We start from the raw sequence: 23,836 nt of genomic DNA, 5'->3' as shown, positions 1-23,836 counted from the left end.
TTGAAGTGTCTGTTCATGTCCTTTGCCCACTTTTTAATGGGGATATTTGGTTTTTTGCTGTTGATTTTTTTTTTTAAGTTCCTTATAGACTCTGGATATCAGATCTTTGTTGGATGCATAGCTTGCGAATATTTTCTTACATTCTGTAGGATGTCTTTTTTTTTTTTTTTTTTTTGAGGCATAGTCTCACTCTGTCACCCAAGCTACAGTGCGGTGGTGTGATCATGGCTCGCTGTAGCCTCAACTTTCTGGGCTCAATGATCCTCCCACTTCAGGATCTGCAAATGTCTTTCCATTTGTTTGTGTCATCTATGATTTCTTTCAACAGTGTTTTGTAGTTCTTGTAGAGATCTTTCACTTCCTTGGTTGGATATATCCTAGGTATTTTGTGTGTGTGCATATGGCTATTATAAATGGGATATTGCAGGACTACAGGCACATGCCACCACACCTGGCTAATTTTTAAATGTTTTTGTAGAGACAGGTCTCCCTTTGTTGCCCAGGCTGGTCTCAAACTCCTGGGCTCAAGTAATCCTCCTGCCTTGGCCTCCCAAGGTGCCGGGACTACAGATGTGAGCCAGTGCACCCGACCTGTTTACTCTTGGTAGTTTCGTTTGCTGTGCAGAAGCTCTTTAGTTTAATTAGGTCCCACTTGTCAGTTTTTGTTTTTGTTGCAATTGCTTTTGAGGACTTAGTCATGAAATATTTACCAAGGCCAATATCCCGAAGGGTATTTGCTAGGCTTTCTTTTGGGATTTTTATAGTCTTAGGTCTTACATTTAAGTGTTTAATCCATCTTGAGTTAATTTTTGCATATGATGATAGGTAAGGGTCCAGTTTCATTCTGCATGTGGATAGCCAGTTACCTCAGCACAATTTATTGAGTAGGGATTCGTTTCCCAGTTGCTTATTTTTGTCAACTTTCTCAAAGATCAATCAGTTTGTTGTAGGTGTGTGGCTTTATTTCTGGGTTCCCTATTCTGTTCAATTGGTCTGTGTTTCTGTTTGTGCACCAGTGCCATGTTCTTTTTCTCTAGCCTTGAAGTACAGTTTGATGTTGATGTTGGGTAATGTGATGTCTCCAGTTTTCTTCTTTTTGTTTTAGATAGCTTTGACTATTTGGGCTCTTTTTTGGTTCCATATGAATTTTAGAATAGTTTTTTCTAATTCTGTGAAAAATGACATTGATAATTTGATAGGAATAGTGTTGAATCTATAGATTGCTTTGGAGAGTATGGTTTCTTTTCTTTTCTTTTCTTTTCTTTTCTTTTCTTTTCTTTTCTTTTTTCTTTTCTTTTCTTTTCTTGGTGCTGGGACTTCGATGCGAACCAAGGTTGCTGCAGACACAGTATGGTCATTTTAATGATATTGATTCTTCTAATCCATGAGCATGGAATGTGTTTCCATTTGTTTGTGTTATCCGTGATTTCTTTCAACAGTGTTTTGTAGTTCTTGTAGAGATCTTTCACCTCCTTGGTTAGATATATTCCTAGGTATTTTATGTATGTGTATGACTATTGTAAATGGGATTGCATACTTGATTTTACTCTCAGCTCGAACATTATTGGTGTATAAAAATGCTACTGATTTTTGTATATTGATTTTGTATCCTGAAACTTTACCAAAGTCTTACCTTTAGCAATTCTATAGAGTCATATAGTCAGCAGAGAGATAATTTGACTTCTTTTCCTATTTTGTTGTCTTACTTGATTGTTCTGGCTAAGATTTTCAGTACTCTGTTGAATATGAGTGAGAAGAGCAGTCATCCTTGTCTTATTCCAGTTCTTAAGGGCAATGCTTCCAGCTTTTGCCCATTCATATGATGTTATCTGTGGGTTTGCCATAGATGGCTCTTGTTATTTTGAGTTATGTTGCTTCCATGCCTAGTTGGTCTTTATTATGAAAGGATGTTGAATTTTATTGAAAGCTTTTTCTGTATCTATTGAGATGATCATGTGGTTTTTGTTTTTAATTCTGTTGATGTAGTGAATTACGTATATTGATTTGCATATGTTGAACCAACCTTGCATCCCAGGAATAAAACCTACTGGTTGTAGTGTGTTAACTTCCTGAAGTACTGCTGGATCTGGTTTGCTAGTGTTTTGTTGAAGATTTTTGTATTTGTGTTCATCAAGGATATTGACCTGTAGTTTCTTTTTTCGTTGTGTCTTTGCCAGATTTTGGCATCAGGATAATGCTGGCCTTATAGAGTGATTTGGAGAGGAGTTGATTTTTTGGAATATTTTAGTAGGACTGGTGCCAGTTCTTTGTGCATCTGGAATTCAGCTGTGATCTCTCTGGTCCAGGGCTGTTTTTGGTTGACAGGTTTTTTATTTATTACTGATTCAGTTTTGGAACTCATTATTGGCTTGTTCACAATTTCTTTTTTTTCTGAGTCAGTCTTGGGAAGTGTTATGTTTCCGGGAATTTATCCGTTTCCTCTAGATTTTCTTTGCTGTGCAGAAGCTCTTTAGTCTAATTAGGTCCCACTTGTCAATTTTTGTTTTTATTACAATTGCTTTTGAGGACTTTGTCTTTCTCTTTCTTTCTCTGTCTTTTTTTTTTTTTTTTCTTGAAACAGGGTCTCATCCAGGCCGGAGTGCAGTGGCATGATCATGGTTCACTGTGCCCATGACCATGAACATGATCATGGCTCACTGCAACCTCCCAGGCTCAATTAATCCTCCCATCTCAGTCTCCTGAGCAGCTGGAACTACAGATACACACCATCATGCCTGGCTAATCTTTAAAATTTTTTGTAGCAATTGGGTCTCATTTTGTTACCCAGGCTGGTCTCAAACTTCTGACCTCAAGTGATTCTCCCACGTTTGCCTCCAGAAGTATTTGGATTACAGGTGTGAGCCCATTGCCTCTAGATTTTCTGGTTTGTGCACATAGAAGTGTTCATAATAGTCTGTGAGGATCTTTTGTATTTCTGTGGAATCAGTTGTAATGTCACCTTTGCCATTTTCTGGTTGTGCCTATATGGAGCTTCTCTCTTCTTTGTTAATCTAGCTAGGAGTTTATCAATCTTGTTTATCCTTTCAAAAAACCAATTTTTTTGTTTTATTGATCCTTTGTATGGATTTTTGAGTCTCAATTTTGTTTAGTTCTGCTGTGATTTTAGTTATTTCTTTTTTTCTGCTAGCTTTGGGTTTGTTCTCATTTATCTAGTTTCCCTAGATGCCATATTAGATTATTAATTTGAGGTCTTCTAACTTGATTTAGGTGTTTAGTGCTATAAACTTTCCTCTTAACATTGCTTTTGCTGCATCCCATATATTTTGATATGTTGTGTCTGTTTTCATTTATTTTAAAGAATGTTTTGATTTCTGCTAATTTCATTGTTTATTCAAAAGTCATTCTGGAGTATGTTGTTTACTTTCCATGTAATTTGTGTGGTTCTGAGAGATCCTCAGTATTGATTTCTATTTTTATTTTACTGTGGTCTCAGAATATATGCATGGTATGATTTCAATTAAAAAATTTTGAGACTTGCTTTACAGCCAAGCATGTGGTTGACCTTAGAGTATGTTCCATGTGCAGCATCATCAGCATTTATCTTGGTGATAACATGGATTCCATGACAGGTGTTAATAGTATAGTTTTTATGTTTTAAAAGTGGGTAGTTTGCTAAGGAAAATATGAAGAGGGCTGAATTGGCTTTTAGTGGTTGTCATTTAATAAAGTGAGATGTGAGGCTGGGCAGGGTAGCTCACGCCTGTAATCTCTGCACTTTGGGAGGCAAAGGCAGGAGGCACACTTTAGCCCAGGAGTTTGAGTCCAGCCTGGGCAACATGGCAAAACCCCATCTCTACTAAAAATACAAAAGTTAGCCAGGCATGGTGGCACATGTCTGTAGTCCTAGCTACTTGGGAGGCTGAGGTGGGAGGATCGCTTGAACTTGGGAGGTTGGGGCTTCAGTGAACTGTGATCACACCACTGTACTTTAGCCTGGGCAACACAGTGAGATCCTGTCTCAAAAAAAATAAGTGAGATGTAAGAAGGAATTTTTCTATTCTTGAAATGCTTGTAGGGATAGTCTTTATGCCTAGTCAAGCCTAAAACACTTTTTTAAAAAGAAATATTTGTTACATATAATTAAGGCAGCTATTATAATAATAATATTACTATTCTAAGTTGTTAACTTTTGAAAACTTTTTTAATTTTGCAGTTTTTATGACATGTTAGCAAATTTTTATGGTGGAACTTTTCTTTACTGACAGGTGTATTCCTTGTAAAGGTTCTCGGTTTCCGCCAACCCTTCCACGCCCTGCCGTTGCTATATTATCCTTTAAGCTTCCTTATTGTCAGATTGCAACAGAGAAAGGACAAATGGAGGTATGTGGAAGTCTTACCTTGACACTTTGAGTTTGATAATACAGCACCTGTGATACATACACTTTAAAATTGTCGTGATGGCCAGTATATTCTTTACTGTATAATTACATGAATGGGGTAGCAGGGAGGGAGGAGGACTGCTTAGGATCACCAGGCCACCTGATTGCCATCACTGCTTCCAGGGACTTTGTCTACAAAGTAAACGGGTGTGACTATCAGAGACCCACTGGGGAAAGACTTACTCTCAGGATGGGGCATGTCCCTGAGAAGAAGTACCTCCATCATTTTGTGTTGCTGGCTTGCCTGACCCTAGTCCTAGCCCTGTGTCATCAAAAGTCATTTGAAATCTGCAATTAGTTACTCTAAATAAGAAACAAATTAGCTTTTAAAAAGCTTGTTTACCAAGTTCTCTGAGCATTCATTATGATAGCTAGGAAACTGTTTTAAATGCTGTATTCCTCCCCAACTGCCTTTTTTAAGGATAGGGGAAAAAGTTAAGCTGTAGTATCACTCTAGAATTTGAATTGTAAAATAAACTTATAGAAAGGAGGGCTTCAGAACATATTTTATTCAAAAACTGGTGTCTTAAGAGAAATATTTAACACTTGCCTCATATTAAGGTGGTAGTTGGCATTAAGCAATTTTGTTCACTTTTGTAGGAGCAGTTTTGGCGTTCGGTTATATTTCACAACCACCTTGATTATTTAGCTAAAAATGGTTATGAATACGAAGAGAGCACTAAAAAGCAAGCAACAAAAGAGCAACAGGAACTTTTAATGAAAATGCTTGCGGTGAGTAAAATAAATATACTGAAGATGTTAAAGTTAAATGCTTTTCTATAGGTTGAATTTCTTAAAGGTCTGTGCATTAGGACTAAGTCCCACAACCTAAGATTCTTAAGTTTGTTGTTGTTGTTGTTGTTGCGATGGAGTCTCGTTCTGTCACCCAGGCTGGAGTGCAGTGGTGTGATCTCAGCTCACTGCAATCTCTGCCTCCTGTATTCACACAATTCTCTTGCCTCGGCCTCCCGAGTAGCTAGGATTACAGGCGCCCACCACCACGCCCAGCTATTTTTTTTTTTTTTTTTGTATTTTTAGTAGAAACGGAGTTTCACTATGTTGGCCAGACTAGTCGTGAATTCCTGACCTCATGATCCACCCGCCTCAGCCTCCCAAAGTACTGGGATTGCAGGCGTGAGCCACCATGCCTGGCCATTCTTAAGTTTTATCTGGTGGCGTTTTCCCCTGTAAAGTTCTATTTTCTGGTTGATCTTGCAGTTAAATTTTTTTTTTTTTTAAGACAGAGTTTCACTCTTGTTGCTTAAGCTGGAATGCACTCGTGCAGTCTTGGCTCACTGCAACCTCCACCTCCCAGGTTCAAGTGATTCTCCTGCCTCAACCTCCTGAGTAGCTGGGACTACAGGCGTGTGCCACCACACCTGGCTAATTTTTGTATTTTTAGTAGAAACGGCGTTTCACCATGTTGGTCAGGCTGGTCTTGAACTCCTGACCTCAGGTAATTCACCTGCTTCGGCCTCTGAAAGTGCTGGGATCACAGGCGTGAGCCACTGTGCCCAGCCTAGAATGTATACAACATTACCTTGTAGCTAAGATCATGTGCAGGAATAAACATCTCTGGGGCTACTGCCCTTTTGCTTTTGCCCATCAGTCTGTGTTTTAACAGGCCCTCAAAGTAACTGAGAACTACTGCTCTAGTTTCTGTTACTGTTTTACAAAGTTTGAGTGTATACTTTTTTTTAATATCCAGGGCTGGGCAATCTTAAGAACTTTGATCAGGCTTTTAGATATGCCTGCCTTTTGTCATCCTCTTTGAATTAGGCAGCTGTGTGTGATGAAAATTTATTTGTGACCAGTGGCCAGGTTTGATGTCTAGAATATTTAAGTACATTTATCTCTGGAGCAGGGTGTCTTAAAGTTCCTGTGCTTGTGTCCCCACTCGTGGTTGGTTTATGGAGAGGAGTATAGTATTATTTCTTCTCTATTTGTTTTACACCAGACTTTACGCCCCTGAGGGCAGAGACCTGCTCACTGCTGTATGCCAGGCACTGATGTGGTGGCTTAACACATAGTAGACCTTAATATTTGTTGACAGAGTGAATGGTCCAGACTTTTAATTTTAAAGTTGAAGAAAAAAGGTTCTTAGAGCAAAGTGGTATATGAGACCACAGAGCAAATTGCCACTCTTGTCTCCAAAAGGTAGTACTCACTACTGTCACCTTTATGCAACATGGCCTTAAGTTTTGTATTAAGAAAACTCATTTTGGTATTAAGAAAACTTTATTGTAGACTAAGTTTTATTCCTTTGATAAAGTGTTACTTGTGGTCCAGGAACTAGCAGCCTTTTTACTTTGTACAACACATGTAAGGAAATATGTTTCATGTATTTGCTATTTAGCCTTAGAGGAGCTTTTCCTTGTGGCAGTGTTTCTCATATCAAAAATACCAGGGGACTCATATCAAAGATACCAGGGCAGGAGGATATCTTGAGCCCAGGAGTTCGAGGGGATTGGTGAGTTCTTCTTTAGCATTCCTGGCCCCTGGGCAAATGCCTTTAGTTCAGCATAGTCACTGTGGAAACCAAACTATTCCTTTTTCTTTTCTTTTTTTTTTGAGATGGAGTCTTGCTCTGTCGCCCAGGCTGGAGTGCAGTGGTGTGATCTCGGTTCACTGTAAGCTCTGCCTCCCGGGTTCACGCCATTCTCCTGCCTCAGCCTCCTGAGTAGCTGGGACCACAGGCGCCCGCCACCACACCCGGCTAATCTTTTGTATTTTTACTAGAGACGGGTTTCACCATATTAGCCAGGATGATCTTGATCTCCTGACCTTGTGATTCACCCGCCTCGGCCTCCCAGAGTGCTGGGATTATAGGCATGAGCCACCACGCCCAGCCTCCTTTTTATTTCTAAATGCCCCCTGAGGCAATGTACCATCCCGATTAAGAAGTACTGATTATAGATAAATGATACTAAAAATCTTGAAAAGGACATCCAGGTGAATATCTAAAGCTTCTGTGCTGATGGATCAGACATGGAATATATAAGTAAGAAAACAGTTCTAATATGCTATGAATTAGGAGACCCTTAGTAATCTTCAAAGTACCAATTTTTCTCAGTTTGTTGGTTTTCTTTCTTGTATTTTTTAGAGACAGAGTCTCACTGTCACCCAGGCTAGAGTACAGTGGCAAGATTGTGACTCATTGCAGCCTCAACCTCCTGGGCTCAAGTGAACCTCCTGTCTCAGGCTCCTGAGTAGCTGAGACTACAAGTGCATGCCACCACGCCCAGCTAATTTATTTTTTGTAGTTACAGGGTCTCACCGTGTTGCCCAGGCTAGTCTCAAACTCCTGGCCTCTAGCGATCCCTCTGCTTTGGCCTTCCAAAGTGCTGGGATTACAGGTGTGAGCCACCACGCCTGGCCCCCTTGGCTTTTTTTGAGACAGAGTCTCGCTTTGTCGCCCAGGCTGGAGTGTAGTGGTGCAATCTCGGCTCACTGCAACCTCCACCTCCCGGGTTCAAGCGATTCTCCTGCCTCAGCCTCCTGAATAGCTGGGATTACAGGCGCACGCCAGCACGCCTGGCTAATTTTTGTGTTTTTAGTAGAGACGGGGTTTTGTCATGTTGGCTAGGCTGATCTCGAACTCCTGACCTCATGATCCACCCACCTGGGCCTCCCAAGGCACTGGTATTACAGGCGTGAGCCACCATGCCTAGCCTCCCCCTTGAATTTTTTTAATGAATTTCTTAATTTTCTTGCAATTAGTAGCTTAAAGTGGTATGTAATATTTCATCAAATCTAAGCCACTATTTATGGCATAATGCACCATTACTTTATTCATTTAAGCCATGGAGACACAAAAATGCTGCCAAACTTACCCACCATTAATTGTAATTAATTGTAATTCCAATTTCAGAGATGTTAAAACTTGTAAAAATGTGCATCTTAGAATCAGGGAGTTACAGTAGCTAGAAAACTATTTTCTCAGTTTTACTAGTAGTGTCAGTATCTTTAAAAAGTTTTACTTGATGTGATTTGATCTTTTTTCCCCCCCCTTTTTGGATTAGCTTTCTTGTAAACTGGAGCGGGAATTCCGTTGTGTGGAACTTGCTGATCTAATGACTCAAAATGCTGTGAATTTAGCCATTAAATATGCTTCTCGCTCTCGGAAATTAATACTAGCTCAAAAACTTAGTGAACTGGCTGTAGAGAAGGCAGCTGAATTGACAGCAACCCAGGTGGAAGAGGGAGAAGAAGAAGAAGATTTCAGAAAAAAGCTGAATGCTGGGTAAGAAATAATTCAGTTGTTTGAATTTTCCTTTACTGTCTTGATTGTTAAGTTGATCTTTACATAGCTCTTTATTGAATAATCTTATTTTCTCTTAGTTACAGCAATACTGCTACAGAGTGGAGCCAACCAAGGTTCAGAAATCAAGTTGAAGAAGATGCCGAGGACAGTGGAGAAGCTGATGATGAAGAAAAACCAGAAATACATAAGCCTGGTGAGATACATTTTCAAGCCCATACATGATGAGAACTATCATGGATGTGGCTTTTCCCATTTTACTTAACTGAGGGAAATTGAATACTCATACTTTTTTTCAGACCTCTTTGCTGTCTGGTTGTTGAATATTGAGGATGACTTTATTTTCTCTATTTACATTATATTGCTTTATTTTAATCTGTAGGACAGAACTCATTTTCCAAAAGTACAAATTCCTCCGATATTTCAGCTAAGTCAGGTGAGAAATATTTATAAATTTGTAATATCAAGGAAATTTTGAAAGTTGTCTGTAAAGTGGCACATCTACGCAAATACACCTTACCCCTTAAGGCCATTTTTGTGTGTGTGTGTTTATGTTTTTGTTTTTTTAATCTCAGATGTTGTTTGTGAAGCTATGGTCATTTAACAAATGTTTATAAACTGCCTATTGTGTGTCAGGCATTTTACTTAATGGTGGATACAGAAGTCAAACAGACATGCATGGTTGATCTCTGTTTTAATGCTATTTTAGCCCAGCTGGGAAGACAGATCTGGATATCACTGAGGAAACATGCAGGATACTGGAGAAATAGTTAAAAGGAATTGAAGGCCAGGTGCAGTGGCTCACGCCTGTAATCCCAGCATTTTGGGAGGCCAAGGTGGGCGGATAACGAGGTCAGGAGTTCTAGACTAGCCTGGCCAACATGGTGAAACCCCATCTCTACTAAAAATACAAAAATTAGCTGAGTGTGGTGGTGCGTGCCTGTAATCCCAGCTACTCGGGAGGCTGAAGCAGGAGAATCGCTTGAACTCGGGAGGCGGAGGCTGCAGTGAGCCGAGATCATGCCATTGCACTCCAGCCTAGGCAATGGAGTAAGACTCTATCTCAAAAAAAAGAAAAAAGAAAAAGAAAAGAAAAGAAAAAAAAAGGAGTTGAAAATAGTTGTGTTCAGGGAGTGGGCCTGCGGGATAGAGAAGGTTGGAGTAGGGCCCTGCTGGCCTTTTGTCAGTGGGAAGCATAAACCTTATAGTACCATTTGACTTTTTAAACTGTGGACATATGTTACTTTCATTTAAAAAATTAACTTAAAAAACATATAGAATATGAAAAGAGCGTATAACACATAGCTGTCATCTAGTCAGTGGTGGAGAATGGGTAGGGACTCCAAGGCAGACCTCATGGAGTATTTACAGCAGAGACCTGAAGGATGAATAATAGTCAGCGAGGCAAAGGTGTGTGGGAACAGGAGCCGAAGAGAAGCATTAGACTTAAGGAACAGTATGGGTGAAGTGAAGACTGCAAAAGGATGGTGTGAAAAGCTCAGAGAGCAAAGAGAAAGTGGTGCTGAAGGGTTTTAGAGTGATGGGCAGGAGCCAAGTCATGCAGATCTGTATAGGCCATATTGAGGATTTTGGTCTTTTTTTTTTTTTTTAATGGAGATATGGGGTGTCACTCTGTTGTCCAGGCTGGTCTCAAACTCAAGCAATTTGCTCACCTCCACATCCCAAAGTGTTGGACCTACAGATGTGAGCCACCATACCCAGTCAGGATTTTGCTCTTTATTCTAAGGTCACTGAGAGACTGTTGTAGGTTTTAAGCAGAGATATAGCATGGCACACTGTGCTGAAGAAGAATAGATATACCCAGGCATGATGGCTCACGTCTGTAAACTCAGCATTTTGGGAGGCAAAGGTTGAATGATCACTTGAGGCCAGATGTTTGAGACCAGCCTAGGGAACAGCGAAACCCTATCTCTACAAAAAGTAAATAAAAATATTAGCCAGGCATGGTAGTGCACGCCGGTAGTCCCAGGTATTTGGGAGGCTGGGACAGGAGGATATCTTGAGCCTAGGAGTTCGAGGGTGCAGTAGGCTATGGTTGCACCACTGCACTCCAGCCTGGGTGACAGAGCAAGACCCTGTATCAAAAAATAAGTAAATAGGCCAGGCATGGGGGCTCACGCCTGTAATTTCAGCACTTTGGGAGGCCAAGGCAGGTGGAGCACTTGAGGTCAGGAGTTCAAGACCAGCCTGGCCAAAATGGTGAAACCATATCTCTATTAAAAATTAAAAAAAAAATTTTTTTTAAATCATGCCTGTAATCCCAGCTACTTGGGAGGCTGAGGCAGAATTGCTTGAATCCACGAGGTGGGGGTTGCAGTAAGTGGAGATAATGCCACTGCACTCCATCCTGGGTGACAGAGTGAGACTTCATCTAAAAAAATAAGAAGAAGAAGAGTAAGTAAATAAAAATTAAAAAATAAATAGACTACAGAGGCAGTCCAAATGAGACTGAATAAGGGCCTGAGCTAAGGTGATGATGGTGATGTTAGAAAGAATGGGCAGAATTGGAGAGCTATTTCTGAAGATGATGAAGAGCATGTAGGAGTTCAGGGCATAAAGAATGACTCAGTTTCTTGTAATAGAAGAAAAACTTAAGCACATTTAAATCTTACAGGATTAATTTGAGTGTTCCATGATTCATGAATCAGGGAGGCACCAAACCGCAAGGGGCTAGCACTCTGTCAGGAGAGACAAAAGGGGAAACTTCTATAAAGTATTTTCAGAAACAAGATAAATAAAACAATTTTTATTGGCTAGATGGAAAGGTTTTTTTGTTGTTGTTTTGTGGGGATGGGGGGATACAGGGTATCTTGCTTTGCCACTCAGACTGGAGTAGAGTTGGAATGCACTGATGCAGTCCTAACTCACTACAGCCTTGAACTTGTGTGCTCAAGTGATCCTGCCTCACCCTACTGAGTAGCTATGACTACAGTTGTGCATCACCATGCTTGGTTAATTTTTGGTGTGTACTTTTTGTAGAGAGAGGGGCTCGCTTTGTTGCTGAGGCTGGTCTGGAACTCCTGGGCTTAAGCGACTCTCCTGCCTTAGCCTCCCAAAGTTCTGGGATTATAGGCACAAGTGGCCATGCTCAGCTGGAAAGTTAGTTAGTTCCTCCCTCCCTCCCTCCCTCTCTCCTTTCCTCCCTTCCTTCCTTCCTTCCTCCCTCCCTCCCTCTCTCTCTCCTTTCCTCCCTCACTCCCTCCCTCCCTCCCTCTCTCCCTCTCTCCTTTCCTCCCTCCCTCCATCTGTCCCGTCTTCCCTCCTTCTCTCCTCTTTTTTTTCCCCCAGGGTCTGACTCCGTCACCCAGGTTAGAGTGCAGTAGCATGATTATGACTCACTGCAGCCTCAACCTCCCAGACCCAAGCGATCTTTCCACCTCAGCCTCCCAAGTAGCTGGGACCATAGGCATGTGTCACCATGTCTGTCTAGTTTTGTTTTGGTTTGGGTTTTTTGTTTCGTTATGTTTTTTGTTTTTGTAGAGACAGGGTCTCTCCCTATGTTACCCAGGCTGGTCTTAAACTGGGCTCAAGCAGTCCTGCCTCCTCAGCCTCCCAAAGTGCTGGGATTACAGGCATGAGCCACCATGCCAGGAAAGCTCTTAATTAGAGATTAGTTTGTTAACACTGGCTTGAGTACTTGAGTGAATGATGGTGCCATTTCCTAAGTCAGGAAACACTAGGGAAAAGCAGATTTAGAAAGGAAGATGATGAATTACTGTAAGGTAAGTAGAATGTCATGAAGACAGATATTTGAATCAGGAGCTCATGAAAGTATTCTGGTCAAGAGATACAAAGTGAAAATCATTGGCATAAGTATAGCAATTTAAACCATGGGCATGGAGAAGCAAGCATTGGGGGAGAATGTAAAGCAAGAAGAAAAATGAGCTTAGGACTAGGGAGTCTCCAACATTTGAGCATCGGGTAGAGGAAGAGGAGGAACCAACTATTGGAAGACAATGAGTCCACAGGTCCAGAGAGGAAGGAACTAAGTCAGGGAATGCAGTATCTCAGAAGTCAAGAGAGGACAAAGTATCAAGAAGAAAGGAACAGTCAGCTATGTGGGATGCCATTGATAGAGCAAATAAGGTGACTGACAGGTATCCACCAGATTTGACCATGTAGAGATCATTGAGGACCTTAGCAAGAGGAGATTCTGTAGGGTAGTAGGGCTGGAAGTGCTATATTGTATGGAGGAATGTATGGGTGGTGAGGAAATGATAATAGTGTCAACAGCTCTTGGAAAAATTTGGCTGGATGACGGGGCATGGTGGCTCATGCTTGTAATCCCAGCACTGTGGGAGGCCAAGGCAGACGGATCACTTGAGGTCAGGAGTTCAAGACCAGCCTGGCCAACATGGTGAAACCCTGTCTTTACTAAAAATACAAAAATTAGCCAGGTGTCGTAGCAGTCGCCTATAATCTCAGCTACTCGGGATGCTGAGACAGTAGAATTGCCTGAACCTGAGAGGTGGACGTTGCAGTGAGCCAAGATCGCTTGGGCAACAAGAGTGAGACTGTGTCTCAAAAAAAAAAAAAAAAAAATGGCTGGATGGAGGAGACGAGAGAAAATGATGACTGGAAGGAATGTAGGGTAGAGAAGGTTTGGTTTTTGTTTCTTTTTAAGTTGGGAAACTTTAGGGGCCAATAAATAGGGAAAAGTCAAAGATGTAGGCTGTCAAGAAACTTGATAGGTCAGGTTTTCTGACAAAGCAGGAAGGCATGGGATACAGAACACATGTAAAGGGATTACTAACCTTAGCTCAGACTAGCCACTGCCTCTTCCGCAGTAACAGGAGAAAAAGATCTGTACATACTGAATATGTTTCATAGTGCCACATTGGGATAGTTCACATTTAATAGCTTTTATTTTGGCTTAGAAATAGGAAAAAGGATGTCTGTTAATAGTTTTTAAAAGTTGCAAAATACGTTTGTTTTCATTTAATGGGGATTAAAATATTCTGTCTAGTATTATAGATGTCAGAAGTCATCTATTTTCTACCATTATTAAGCAAGGGTTTCTTTTTTGTGAAAGGTGCAGTTACCTTTAGCAGCCAAGGACGAGTAAATCCCTTTAAGGTAAAGTCTTCCAAGTGATGTTTTATATTATTTAAATACATTTCTATACAAAGAAGTATTTCCAAATGATGAGATGACTCTCCCCAGACTTGGAGGCATGAAAGACTGATCTGTGTGGAAACAGAAGAAAGCAGCACTTGGGCTGAGAGTTGTCTTTTCTACTTACCTTCTAAGTACCTATGGTTTTGAAAGATACCTCTGTCTTTCTTGGGGATGTGATATTTGGGAATATATGTATCCTTCTTAATTTGGATTGTACCAAATGTATTTAGTTCTAAAGATGAGATGGCAATACAAACTTAACAGAAATTTTAAGAAAAAATAAGTCTCTTGGGATATTTTTCTTCTTTAAACATGAAGTGCTAACACTAGTTTGCTCTTTAGGTATCAGCCAGTTCCAAAGAACCAGCCATGTCAATGAATTCAGCACGTTCAACTAATATTTTAGACAATATGGGCAAATCATCCAAGAAATCCACTGCACTTAATCGAACTACAAATAATGAAAAGTCTCCCATTATAAAGCCTCTGATTCCAAAGCCGAAGCCTAAGCAGGTACTGTTTCAGCTACCCTCATCTGCAGTAAGCAGCATGGGATCTGTTTGTCTTCAGTTTTGTTCACTGTTTCAGATATAGGATAGGAGGTTATGATTGTTTACAATTGTCTTGTTAGGGAAGTGGGTTCAATTCTGTTTTTGCACCTGGGCACAGTGGCACACACCTGTAGTCCCAGCTACTCAGGAGGCTGAGGTGGGAGGATCACTTGAGCCCAGGAGTTTGAGTCCAGTCTGGGAAACTATAAGAGATACCCCATCTGAAAAAAACAAACCCCAAAACAGTTGTGTTTTTGCTTCAGAATCACTCCCTCTTCTGCCTCATGAGTTGTTACACACTTTGTAGCAGATTCTGACTTCCATGACCACTATCCTGCTCTCCCTGTCTTTTTTGAGACAGAGGCTCACTCTGTTACCCAGGCTGGCTGGAGTGCTGTGTCAGGATCTCAGCTCGCTGCAGCCTCTGTCTCCTGGGTTCAAGCAATTCTCATGCCTCAGCCTCCTAAGTAGCTGGGATTACAGCGGCCTGCCACCACGCCCAGCTAATTTTGGTATTTCTGGTAGAGATGGGGTTTCAGCATGATGGCCAGACTGGTCTCGAGCTCCTGGCCTCAAGTGATCCACCTACCTCAGCCTCCCAAAGTGCTGGGATTACAGGCATGAGCCACCACACCCAGCCTGTCCTGCCCCGCTCCTTGTTTTTATAGAATCACTTTTTAAAAATGTATATACTCAGACCCCAGAAGCTCAGACATTTATCTGTATTTTTATTAAAATCACCCAGATAGTTCTGATGTATATTCTTATTTACTATTATTCATAGTAAATATTTACTATTATTTACTATTATTTAATAGTGACTGATACTGTACATGGCCCTAGTTTTTCCTTGTTCTGAATTCTGATTTTTCCACTCTTATAAGTATTTGATCCCGGATTTGTCATCAGTAAAATAGATCTATTGTTTATCTTTTCTATTTCATATAATTGTATTCACTTAGAAAACATGGAATTTAGGCCAGGCGTAGTGGCTCACGCCTGTAATCCCAGCACTTTGGGAGGCAGAGGCGGATGGATCACACGAGGTCAGGAGTTGAAGACCAGCCTGGCCAAGATGGTGAAACTCTGTCTGTACTACAAATACAAAAAATTAGCCGGGCGGGTGGCAGGCGCCTGTAATTCCAGCTACTCGGGAGGCTGAGGCAGGAGAACCACCTGAACTCAGGGCGGAGGTTGCAGTGAGCCGAGATCGCGCCACTGCACTCCAGCCTGGGCAACAGAGTGAGACTCCGTCTCAAAAAAAAAAGAAAAGAAAAAAAGAAAACATGGAATCTGAAGTATACTTTTTTGGTTTTGCATGTGTTTGCCTATTTATTTACAACTAAGAACTCAAGATTTCATGTGTTAGTATAAGAATTCTCAGTAATTATAGATGTTTCTTCACATTTTTCAGAACTTGCTTATAAAACATATAAAATTATACTAGATGTTACTGCAGTGTTCACATTTGTTTTTATAGGCATCTGCAGCATCCTATTTCCAGAAAAGAAATTCTCAAACTAATAAAACTGAGGAAGTGAAAGAAGAAAATCCTAAAAATGTATTATCTGAAACCCCAGCTATATGTCCTCAAAACACTGAAAACCAAAGGTCAGTACATAGAGAAATTTAGCATGCAGTGACCAAGTATAAAAAGTATACAGTAGCAGCAATACAAAATTATGCAGTGCTGTTATTCCTTAATACAAATAATACATTGGCATTGGTAGTGGGCATTCTGGACACTTGTGGCTTTAAGGAAGCCACAGATATTAATGTCTATTTACAATATTTATTAAAATATGCTTCAGTAAATTGTATATTTTTAAATTGTAGATATATTTTATTGGGATGTATTTTATAATTTTTTTGTTTGTTTTTAAATAGTTTAATGGGAAGAAACAAGAAGATACAAAAAGAAGTGTGTCAATAAGTAGTTTCATCCAACTAGTTTCTGTCTCCAAAAACAACCACTGCAACAAGTTTCTTGTGGAACTTTCCAAAATTATTCTGTTTATCTGCAAATACCTATTTGTCTATTTTTTGTTTCACACATTATTCTGTACCTTACTTTTTTCCCTTAACAATAGCTTTTGCAGCTTATTTTCTATTACTACATAAAGAACTTCTTTATAGTGGCTGGGCACTCAGGAGGCTGAGGCAGGAGAATTGCTTGAACCCAGGAGATGGAGGCTGCAGTGAGCCAAGATTGCACCACTGCACTCCAGTCTACGCGACAGAGTGAGACTCCTTCTCAGAAAAAACAAAAAGAAAAGAATAGTCACAATTTCATTTTTGCCATAATGTATCTTATTTTTCTCATTCTGAGCAGTCCAGGGAGAAAAATAATAATAAAATAAAGTATATCTTATTTTCCCAATAACTCTATGTGAACCAGTTTAATTTGAGGGAGTGGCTGTGGTTTTCATATTTCCTGTTTTGTTCTGAATTTAATTGAGGTCTTAAACAATGAAAATTTTATTTAAGAAAATTGATAGGCCGAGCGTAGTGGCTCATGCTTTTTTTTCAGGCTAACTTTTTTTTTTCGCTCTTGTTGCCCAGACTGCAGTGCAGTAGCACAATCTCGGCTCACCACAACCTCTGCCTCCGGGTTCAAGTGATTCTCTTGCCTCAGCCTCCTGAGTAGCTGGGATTACAGGCATGTGCCTCTACACCCTTCTAATTTTGTATTTTTAGTAGAGACGTGGTTTCTCCATGTTGGTCAGGCTGGTCTTGAACTCCTGACCTCAGGGGATCCACCCACCTTGGCCTTCCAAAGCATAGGAATTACACTTGTGAGTCACCATGCCCCACCCGCCTAAGCACAGGAATTATAGTTGTGAGTCACCATGCCCCACCCGCCTGATGCTTTTTTTGAGACAGTCGTGCTCTGTCACCAGGGCTGGAGCGCACTGGTGCAATCTCAGCTCACTGCAACCTCCATCTCCTGGGTTCAAGCAATTATCATGCCTCAGCCTCCTGAGTAGCTGGGATTACAGGTGTGTGCCACCATGCCTGCTAATTTTGTTATTTTTTGGCAGAGATGGAGTTTTGCCACATTGACCAGGCTGGTCTCAAACTCTTGGCCTCAAGTGATCTGCCCACCTCAGCTTCCCAAAGTGCTGGGATTACAGGTGTGAGCCACCACACCTGGCCAAGCCTAACACTTTGGAAGGCCAATGTGGTCAGAGAGCTTCAGCCCAGGAGATTGAAACTAGCCTGTGCAATGTAGGGAGACCCCATCTCTACCAAAAGTTTTTAAATCAGCCAGGTGTGGTGGCACGTGCCTGTAGTCCCAGCTACTTGGAAGTCTGAGGTGGGAGGATTGCTTGAGCCCAGGAATTTGAGGTGGCAGTGAGCTGATTATACCACTGCACTCCAGCCTGGGCGACAAAGCAAGACCCTGTCTATTGAAACAACAACAAAGAAGATTGATAATTTAATTTTTCATACTATCGGTTATACATAAAACTTACTTTTTGAAATTTTAAGGAATTACGACTATTAAAACTAATATTTTTCACAGATGTTGATATACTAAATCAGAAATGTCCAATTTTAGCCAGGTGGCTGTGCACTCTTTTAGTCCCAGCTACTTAGATGGTTGAGGCAGAGGGTTGCTTAAGCCCAGAAGTTTGCGGCCAGCCTGGGCAACATAGTGAGACTCACATCTCTTTAAAAAACAAAAAAAGAAAGAAATGTTCAAGTTTGGTTTTCTTTTTAAAAATAGCTGTTTAGAAGCAGAAGATTGCAGGCTGTTAGGTAGATTTGTGACATTGCTCCAAGTTTCATTAAAATGGGTCTTCATTAATTTTTGGAAATTCAAGAACCTTTGTTATACCTTGATTTTTACTTGTTTTGATTTGTTCTGTTATTTTTCTGGAAATCGATTTACGTTAAGATTACTTAAAATTTGCTTATTTTCAGAAATTAGAGCAAGTGGTTATGGTCATACTAGTAATTTTTTAATAAAATTTTTTTAACCTTAAAAAGTTTAGGCCAGGTGCGATGGCTCAAGCCTGTAATCCTAGCACTTTGGGAGGCCGAGATGGGCGGATCACGGGGTCAGGAGATCGAGACCATCCTGGCTAACACGGTGAAACCCCATCTCCTAAAAATACAAAAAATTAGCTGGGAGTGGTGACGGGAGCCTGTAGTCCCAACTACTCAGGAGGCTGAGGCAGGAGAATGGCGTGAACCTGGAAGGCGGAGCTTGCAGTAAGCCGAGATCACGCCACTGCACTCCAGCCTGGGCAAGAGAGCGGGACTCTGTCTCAAAAAAATAAATAAATAAATAAATAAAATTTAAAAACGTTTAGACTTGTTATTTAGGATTCGTCTAGGTTCATCCTAGTGAGGGGCGTATAACTGGTGAGTTAAACATAAGAGACTCTGGGCCGTGCACAGCAGCTCACACCTGTAATCCTAGCACTTTGGGAGGCTGAGGCGGGCGGATCACGAGGTCAGGAGTTCGAGACCTGCCTGGCCAATATGGTGAAACCCTGTTTCTACTAAAAATACAAAAATTAGCTAGGTGTGGTGGTGCATGCCTGTAGTCCCAGCTGTTCGGGAGGCTGAGGCAGGAGAATCACGTGAACCCAGAAGGTGGAGGTTGCAGTGGGCTGAAATGGAGCCACTGCACTCCAGCCTGGGGGAAAGAGCGAGACTCTGTCTATGTAAAAAAACAAAACCATAGACTCTGGAGTCAAATTGCCTGGTTGTTGAATCCCAGGTCTGAGTTTTACTGTTTGTGTAACCTGAGATAAGTTATTTCACCTCTCTGAGCCTCCCTTTTCTCACTTATGGAATGGAGATAATAATTGTATCTATCTCATAGTGTTATTGTCATTTAAATAAGGTATTATACATAAAGCTTTTAGAATAGTGCCTAGTAGATAGTAAGTGATCAGTAAATGTTAAATATTTGCATTAAACCTTCACTTGTGTAACTTAAAGACAATTTATGTCATGAGTGGAATCTAATGAAATGTATAAATGTGCTGTGTCCATGCTTCACCTAATGCTGATGCAGGTCAGCTCTGAGAGCAAGGGTGAGGCGATGGGAAAGGGACTTGAGAAAAGTAGTGAGGAATTCAAATAGCTGGTTTGGGGAAATAGAAAAAGAGCGTACCAAGGACATGTGGAAGAATTTTACCAGGCCACAAGGGCTAAGTGAGGTTAGAGACCTTGAGCCTGTCAACATTCATTAAAAAGTTGAAAGTACAGAGTTCATGGTTGCTACACTTGGAAAATACAAATGTGAGTGATCCTTTTGAATTTACCTTACAAAGGATTTTCCAGTTCATTGATCCTGCAGTCTCTAGGCAGTTTAAAGTAATATGAGGCCAGTCACAGTGGCTTATGCCTGTAATCCCAGCACTTTGGGAAGCCAAGGTGGGCAGATCGCTTGAGGTCAGGAGTTTGAGACCAGCCTGACCAACATGGTGAAACCCCATACAAAAAATTTGCCGGATGTGGTGGCGCATGCCTGTAATCCCAGCTATTTGGGAGGCTGAGGCAGGAGAATCACTTGAACTCAGGAGGCGGAGGTTGCAGTGAGCTGAGATCGCACCATTGCACTCCAGCCTGGGTGACAGAGTGAGACTCCGTCTCAAAAAAAAAAAACAAACGTAATATGAATATTAACAAGTGTAACTGTGTCTTCCTTATTTTACATAATAGATGTCAAAGATTTAACTCTGTATTAAGTATAAAATATTTTCACATAATTGTGATTTTAGGCCAAAGACTGGGTTCCAGATGTGGCTAGAAGAAAATAGAAGTAACATTTTGTCTGACAATCCTGACTTTTCAGATGAAGCAGACATAATAAAAGAAGGAATGATTCGGTTTAGAGTATTGTCAACTGAAGAAAGAAAGGTAAGGATAATTGTGCCAAGATTGAGATCTTAGTGAATTCCCAGATTTAAAAAATCATTATAGAAATGCTTTTTGGCCGGGTGTGGTGTCTTACGCCTGTAATCCTAGCACATTGGGAGGCCAAGGTGGGAGGATCACTTGAGCTCAGCAGTTTGTGACCAGCCTGGGCAACATAATGAGACCTCATCTCTAACAATAATAATCATAATAATCTCTAATAATAATAACAACAACGATGATAATAACAATCATGATAACTTTAAAAAAAAAAAAAAAAAGGAAAAACCTTTTTCTGTTTTTGGAAATTGAATACATCCACCAAACTTATTTTGAAAGAGTTTGTCGTATATGTCGTAATATGGATAGGTAGTAATTATTATGTAATGGTGATGGGTTTTTTGTTTTGTTTTTGTTTGAGGCAGGTCTTGTTTTTTCATCCAGGCAGGAGTGTCTTGGTGTGATCACGGCTCACTACTACCTCAACCTCCTGGGCTCAAGCAATTGTCCTCTTTTTTTTTTTTTTTTTTTTTTTTTTTCTGTAGAGATAAGCTCTCACTGTGTTGCCCAGCCTGGATGATTAATTTTTTGACAGTTTACTGTTTTAATTTCTGTAAGTTCCTGTATGTTTTAAGTTAGGAGGATACCCCAAGAAAAGATACATTTGTTAAAAATCAAAAGTGTCAAGCTGAGTTCATTGGCTCAAGCCTATAATCCTAGCACTTTGGGAGGCCAAGGCAGGAGGATCTGTTGAGCCCAGGAGTTTGAGACCAGCCTAGACAACATAGTGATACCCCATCTCTACAACAAATTTAAAAATTAGCCTGGCATGGTGGCACACACCTATAGTCCCAGTTACTCAGGAGGCTGAGGTGGGAAGATCACTTACTTGAGCCCAGGAGGTCAAGGCTGCAGTGAGCCGTGATTGTGCCACTGCACTCCAGCATGGGTGACAGAGTGAGACCATGTCTCAAGGGGGGGAAAAAATTAATAAGTAAAAATGAATTCACATTTTTTGAATACTACTTTAGGGTTCTTGCAAGCAGAATTTTTAGAAATTCTATCTACTTACACATTGGATACTACATGAGACTATTCCTTTTGGGAAAAAGACTGGTGTTCTGTTCCAGCCTTTGACATGGAAATTAGGACAGGTGTCTGGCTTGCTTCTCATGAACTTCTGCCATGTGAAGGAAGGAAGGAGCAATTTCTGTGTTAGAAGCGGAAGGAATGTGTGTGGTGTACCAGTTAAATCCTCAGGTTTCACTTCCCCAGGAATGGCAGGGCGCAGCACAGGCACCTAGTAACATAGATACTTGCTTTGGTAAATTGGGTTTTATGAAAATGGTGTTGTGTAATGAAGAAGCCAGAAACTGGTCTAAACACCTTTAGCATCATTTAGAACCTCATTTACAATTTTATGTTTCTAATTTGTTGTTCGATAAAATGGCATCTAAATAAATAAGACCTTACACCGCAAAAAAGGAAGAGACTTGGCAAAGGCTGCGATTGTGTTTTTGAATACTTAAAAATGTAATCAATGTTCTTAAGGTAAACCATAAACATTTACTTAAATCCAGTTTGTTAATGTGAGAAATTCTACAGCTTGAAGAGCCCTTGAAATGGCCAGGGAAATAAAGTAGGAGCGGGGAACTCTTATAGATTAAAAGAGATTTAAGAGACAGATGAAATGAGTGGACCTTATCTGGCTCTTGCTAAGTGAATAAAAACCAAACCCCAAAGAATATATACTCCTTTATATAACATTCCTGAAATGATAACGTGATCAGGATGGAGAATAGAGTAGTGGTTGCCAGGGGTTGGAGTCAGAGTTGGGGCTTGGGGAAGCGGTTCTGTATTTTGACTGTGGTGGTAAACAAACAAACCTACAATAAAATTAAATACATACATACACCCAAATGAGTAGAAGTAAAATGAGATTGTTTCAATGTCAGTTCCCTGTAGTTGTGATTGTTGGGCTATAGTTTTGCAAAATGTTACCACTGGGGAAAACTGGGTCAAGGCTACACGGATCTTTCTGTATTATTTCATACAACTGCATGTGAAACTGCAATTATCTTAGAATAAAAAGTTTCATTTTTAAATAGTACTGTAATTATAGTATTTTGCAACTATATGATTAATATAAGCAAAGCTTAGATTGAGATATAAAAGTAGTACAAATGTTTAATGTGCTCTGCATTTAAGTAATAAAAGATTTATTAACAATGAGAACACTTAATTCAAGTGCTAATTATTCTGCTTTATATATAAAAATATTACCTGGAAAAGTAAATAAATCATTTACTTCTTATTTGTTATTTCCTAAAAATATTTTCTTTTCACCCCTGCTATTTTACAAAGGCATGGGCTAACAAAGCCAAAGGAGAAAAGGCAAGTGATGGAGCTGAAGCAAAGAAGCGAAACCGTGTGGTTGATGAAAGCGATGAAACAGAAAACCAGGAAGAAAAAACAAAAGAGAATCTGAATTTGCCTAAAAAGCAGAAACCTTTAGATTTTTCTACAAATCAGAAGCTATCAGCTTTTGCATTTAAGCAGGAGTAAAGGAAGAAAGTGACCCTAGGAAAGTAATGGATTTTTTTTTTACTCATCTTTGAATATAGACTTGAGTCTTTGGAAAACTCATTATATATTTTTTAAAGAGTTTGAAGCAACTGTTTGTCTTTATAAGATAATGTAGTAATTAGATCGGTGTAGGTAACAGGGCATATGTAAAAACTATCATATTTGCAGATTACTCTGCCTCCAAATGCAGGGCCTTTCAGAGATGCATTGTGATTGTAATTACTGAGTTGAAGCCACGACCAATTTGAATTTGTTTCTTACCTTGAAAAATCATTAAAGCCAAGGTATTAAAACCTCTGTGCATTGATACCTTCTAGGGGTTTGGTTCATTTGTTTTTTGTCATGTACAAGGAAGGACAATAGTCCTCTTCCCAAGTGTGTTAGTACTCTATTTGTTTCTACTAGACCTAGGGGACCACGTCTTTTAGTAATATTGGCCCTAAACATGTAAATAATCTTGTAGGTGAGACTTTTTTTTTCGGAAATTTCTTCCTGTGTGGCTTTCAGTTGTCTGTTTGTATAGCTTGGATTTTTTTGAGATAAATATAACTTCCTCATTTGTATATTTGTCTTGATATGGTCTTAATATTTTCTTTCCATGAAATGTGTATATTTCTAGAAAATATATCTTATATTTACTACCATAATTTCTGCCACCACCCTTATCTTGCTCTGCATTATACACAGTAGAGAAGAACTGAAGACACTGCTGTGACAATATTGCAGTCCAAGGCATCATGTGCTCCTGGGGGGATACTCTGGTTATCAACATCAACAGTACTTTGCTGAGCAAGTCTTTGAAGGCTTGATAAGAGACCAGAGTTACGGAAAGTATTTAACTCTTCTTTTATATTGAACAAACAAGGTTTCATCATTTCATACATTTTTGGTTGTTCTAAGCAGAGACTAATACAAATGCAGCCACATAAAGGCAGTGTACTGAGGGTGGGAGGGAAAGAATCACATAAAATCAACTGGCTCAAAATTGAGGGTAGTAATAGGTTGAAAGGGAAAAAGTATGT

At 40.2% G+C, this 23,836-nt stretch overlaps 1 protein-coding gene across 3 annotated transcripts in view; it reads left to right on the top strand.

Moving 5' to 3' along the window:
- The window catches only part of WDHD1 (WD repeat and HMG-box DNA binding protein 1), an 82,934-nt gene extending 59,557 nt beyond the window's left edge, over positions 1–23,377 (top strand). For 2 of the 3 annotated variants that reach the window (XM_037984006.2, XM_037984004.2), the window contains 10 exons: positions 4,227–4,341; positions 5,001–5,132; positions 8,423–8,643; positions 8,742–8,857; positions 9,044–9,097; positions 13,715–13,758; positions 14,143–14,313; positions 15,832–15,962; positions 20,093–20,231; positions 22,593–23,377. In XM_037984006.2, coding sequence (XP_037839934.2) covers positions 4,227–4,341; positions 5,001–5,132; positions 8,423–8,643; positions 8,742–8,857; positions 9,044–9,097; positions 13,715–13,758; positions 14,143–14,313; positions 15,832–15,962; positions 20,093–20,231; positions 22,593–22,793 — 1,324 coding nt within the window. In that variant the 3' untranslated portion in view covers positions 22,794–23,377. The remainder of the gene's footprint in view (positions 1–4,226; positions 4,342–5,000; positions 5,133–8,422; positions 8,644–8,741; positions 8,858–9,043; positions 9,098–13,714; positions 13,759–14,142; positions 14,314–15,831; positions 15,963–20,092; positions 20,232–22,592) is intronic. The other variant, XM_037984005.2, reaches the window with a different exon arrangement.
- Positions 23,378–23,836: the final 459 nt, after the last annotated feature.

Source organism: Chlorocebus sabaeus, chromosome 24 (genome assembly GCF_047675955.1).
Source record: "Chlorocebus sabaeus isolate Y175 chromosome 24, mChlSab1.0.hap1, whole genome shotgun sequence".
Lineage (NCBI taxonomy): Eukaryota > Metazoa > Chordata > Mammalia > Primates > Cercopithecidae > Chlorocebus > Chlorocebus sabaeus.
This window is presented reverse-complemented; position numbering and strand designations above follow the sequence as displayed.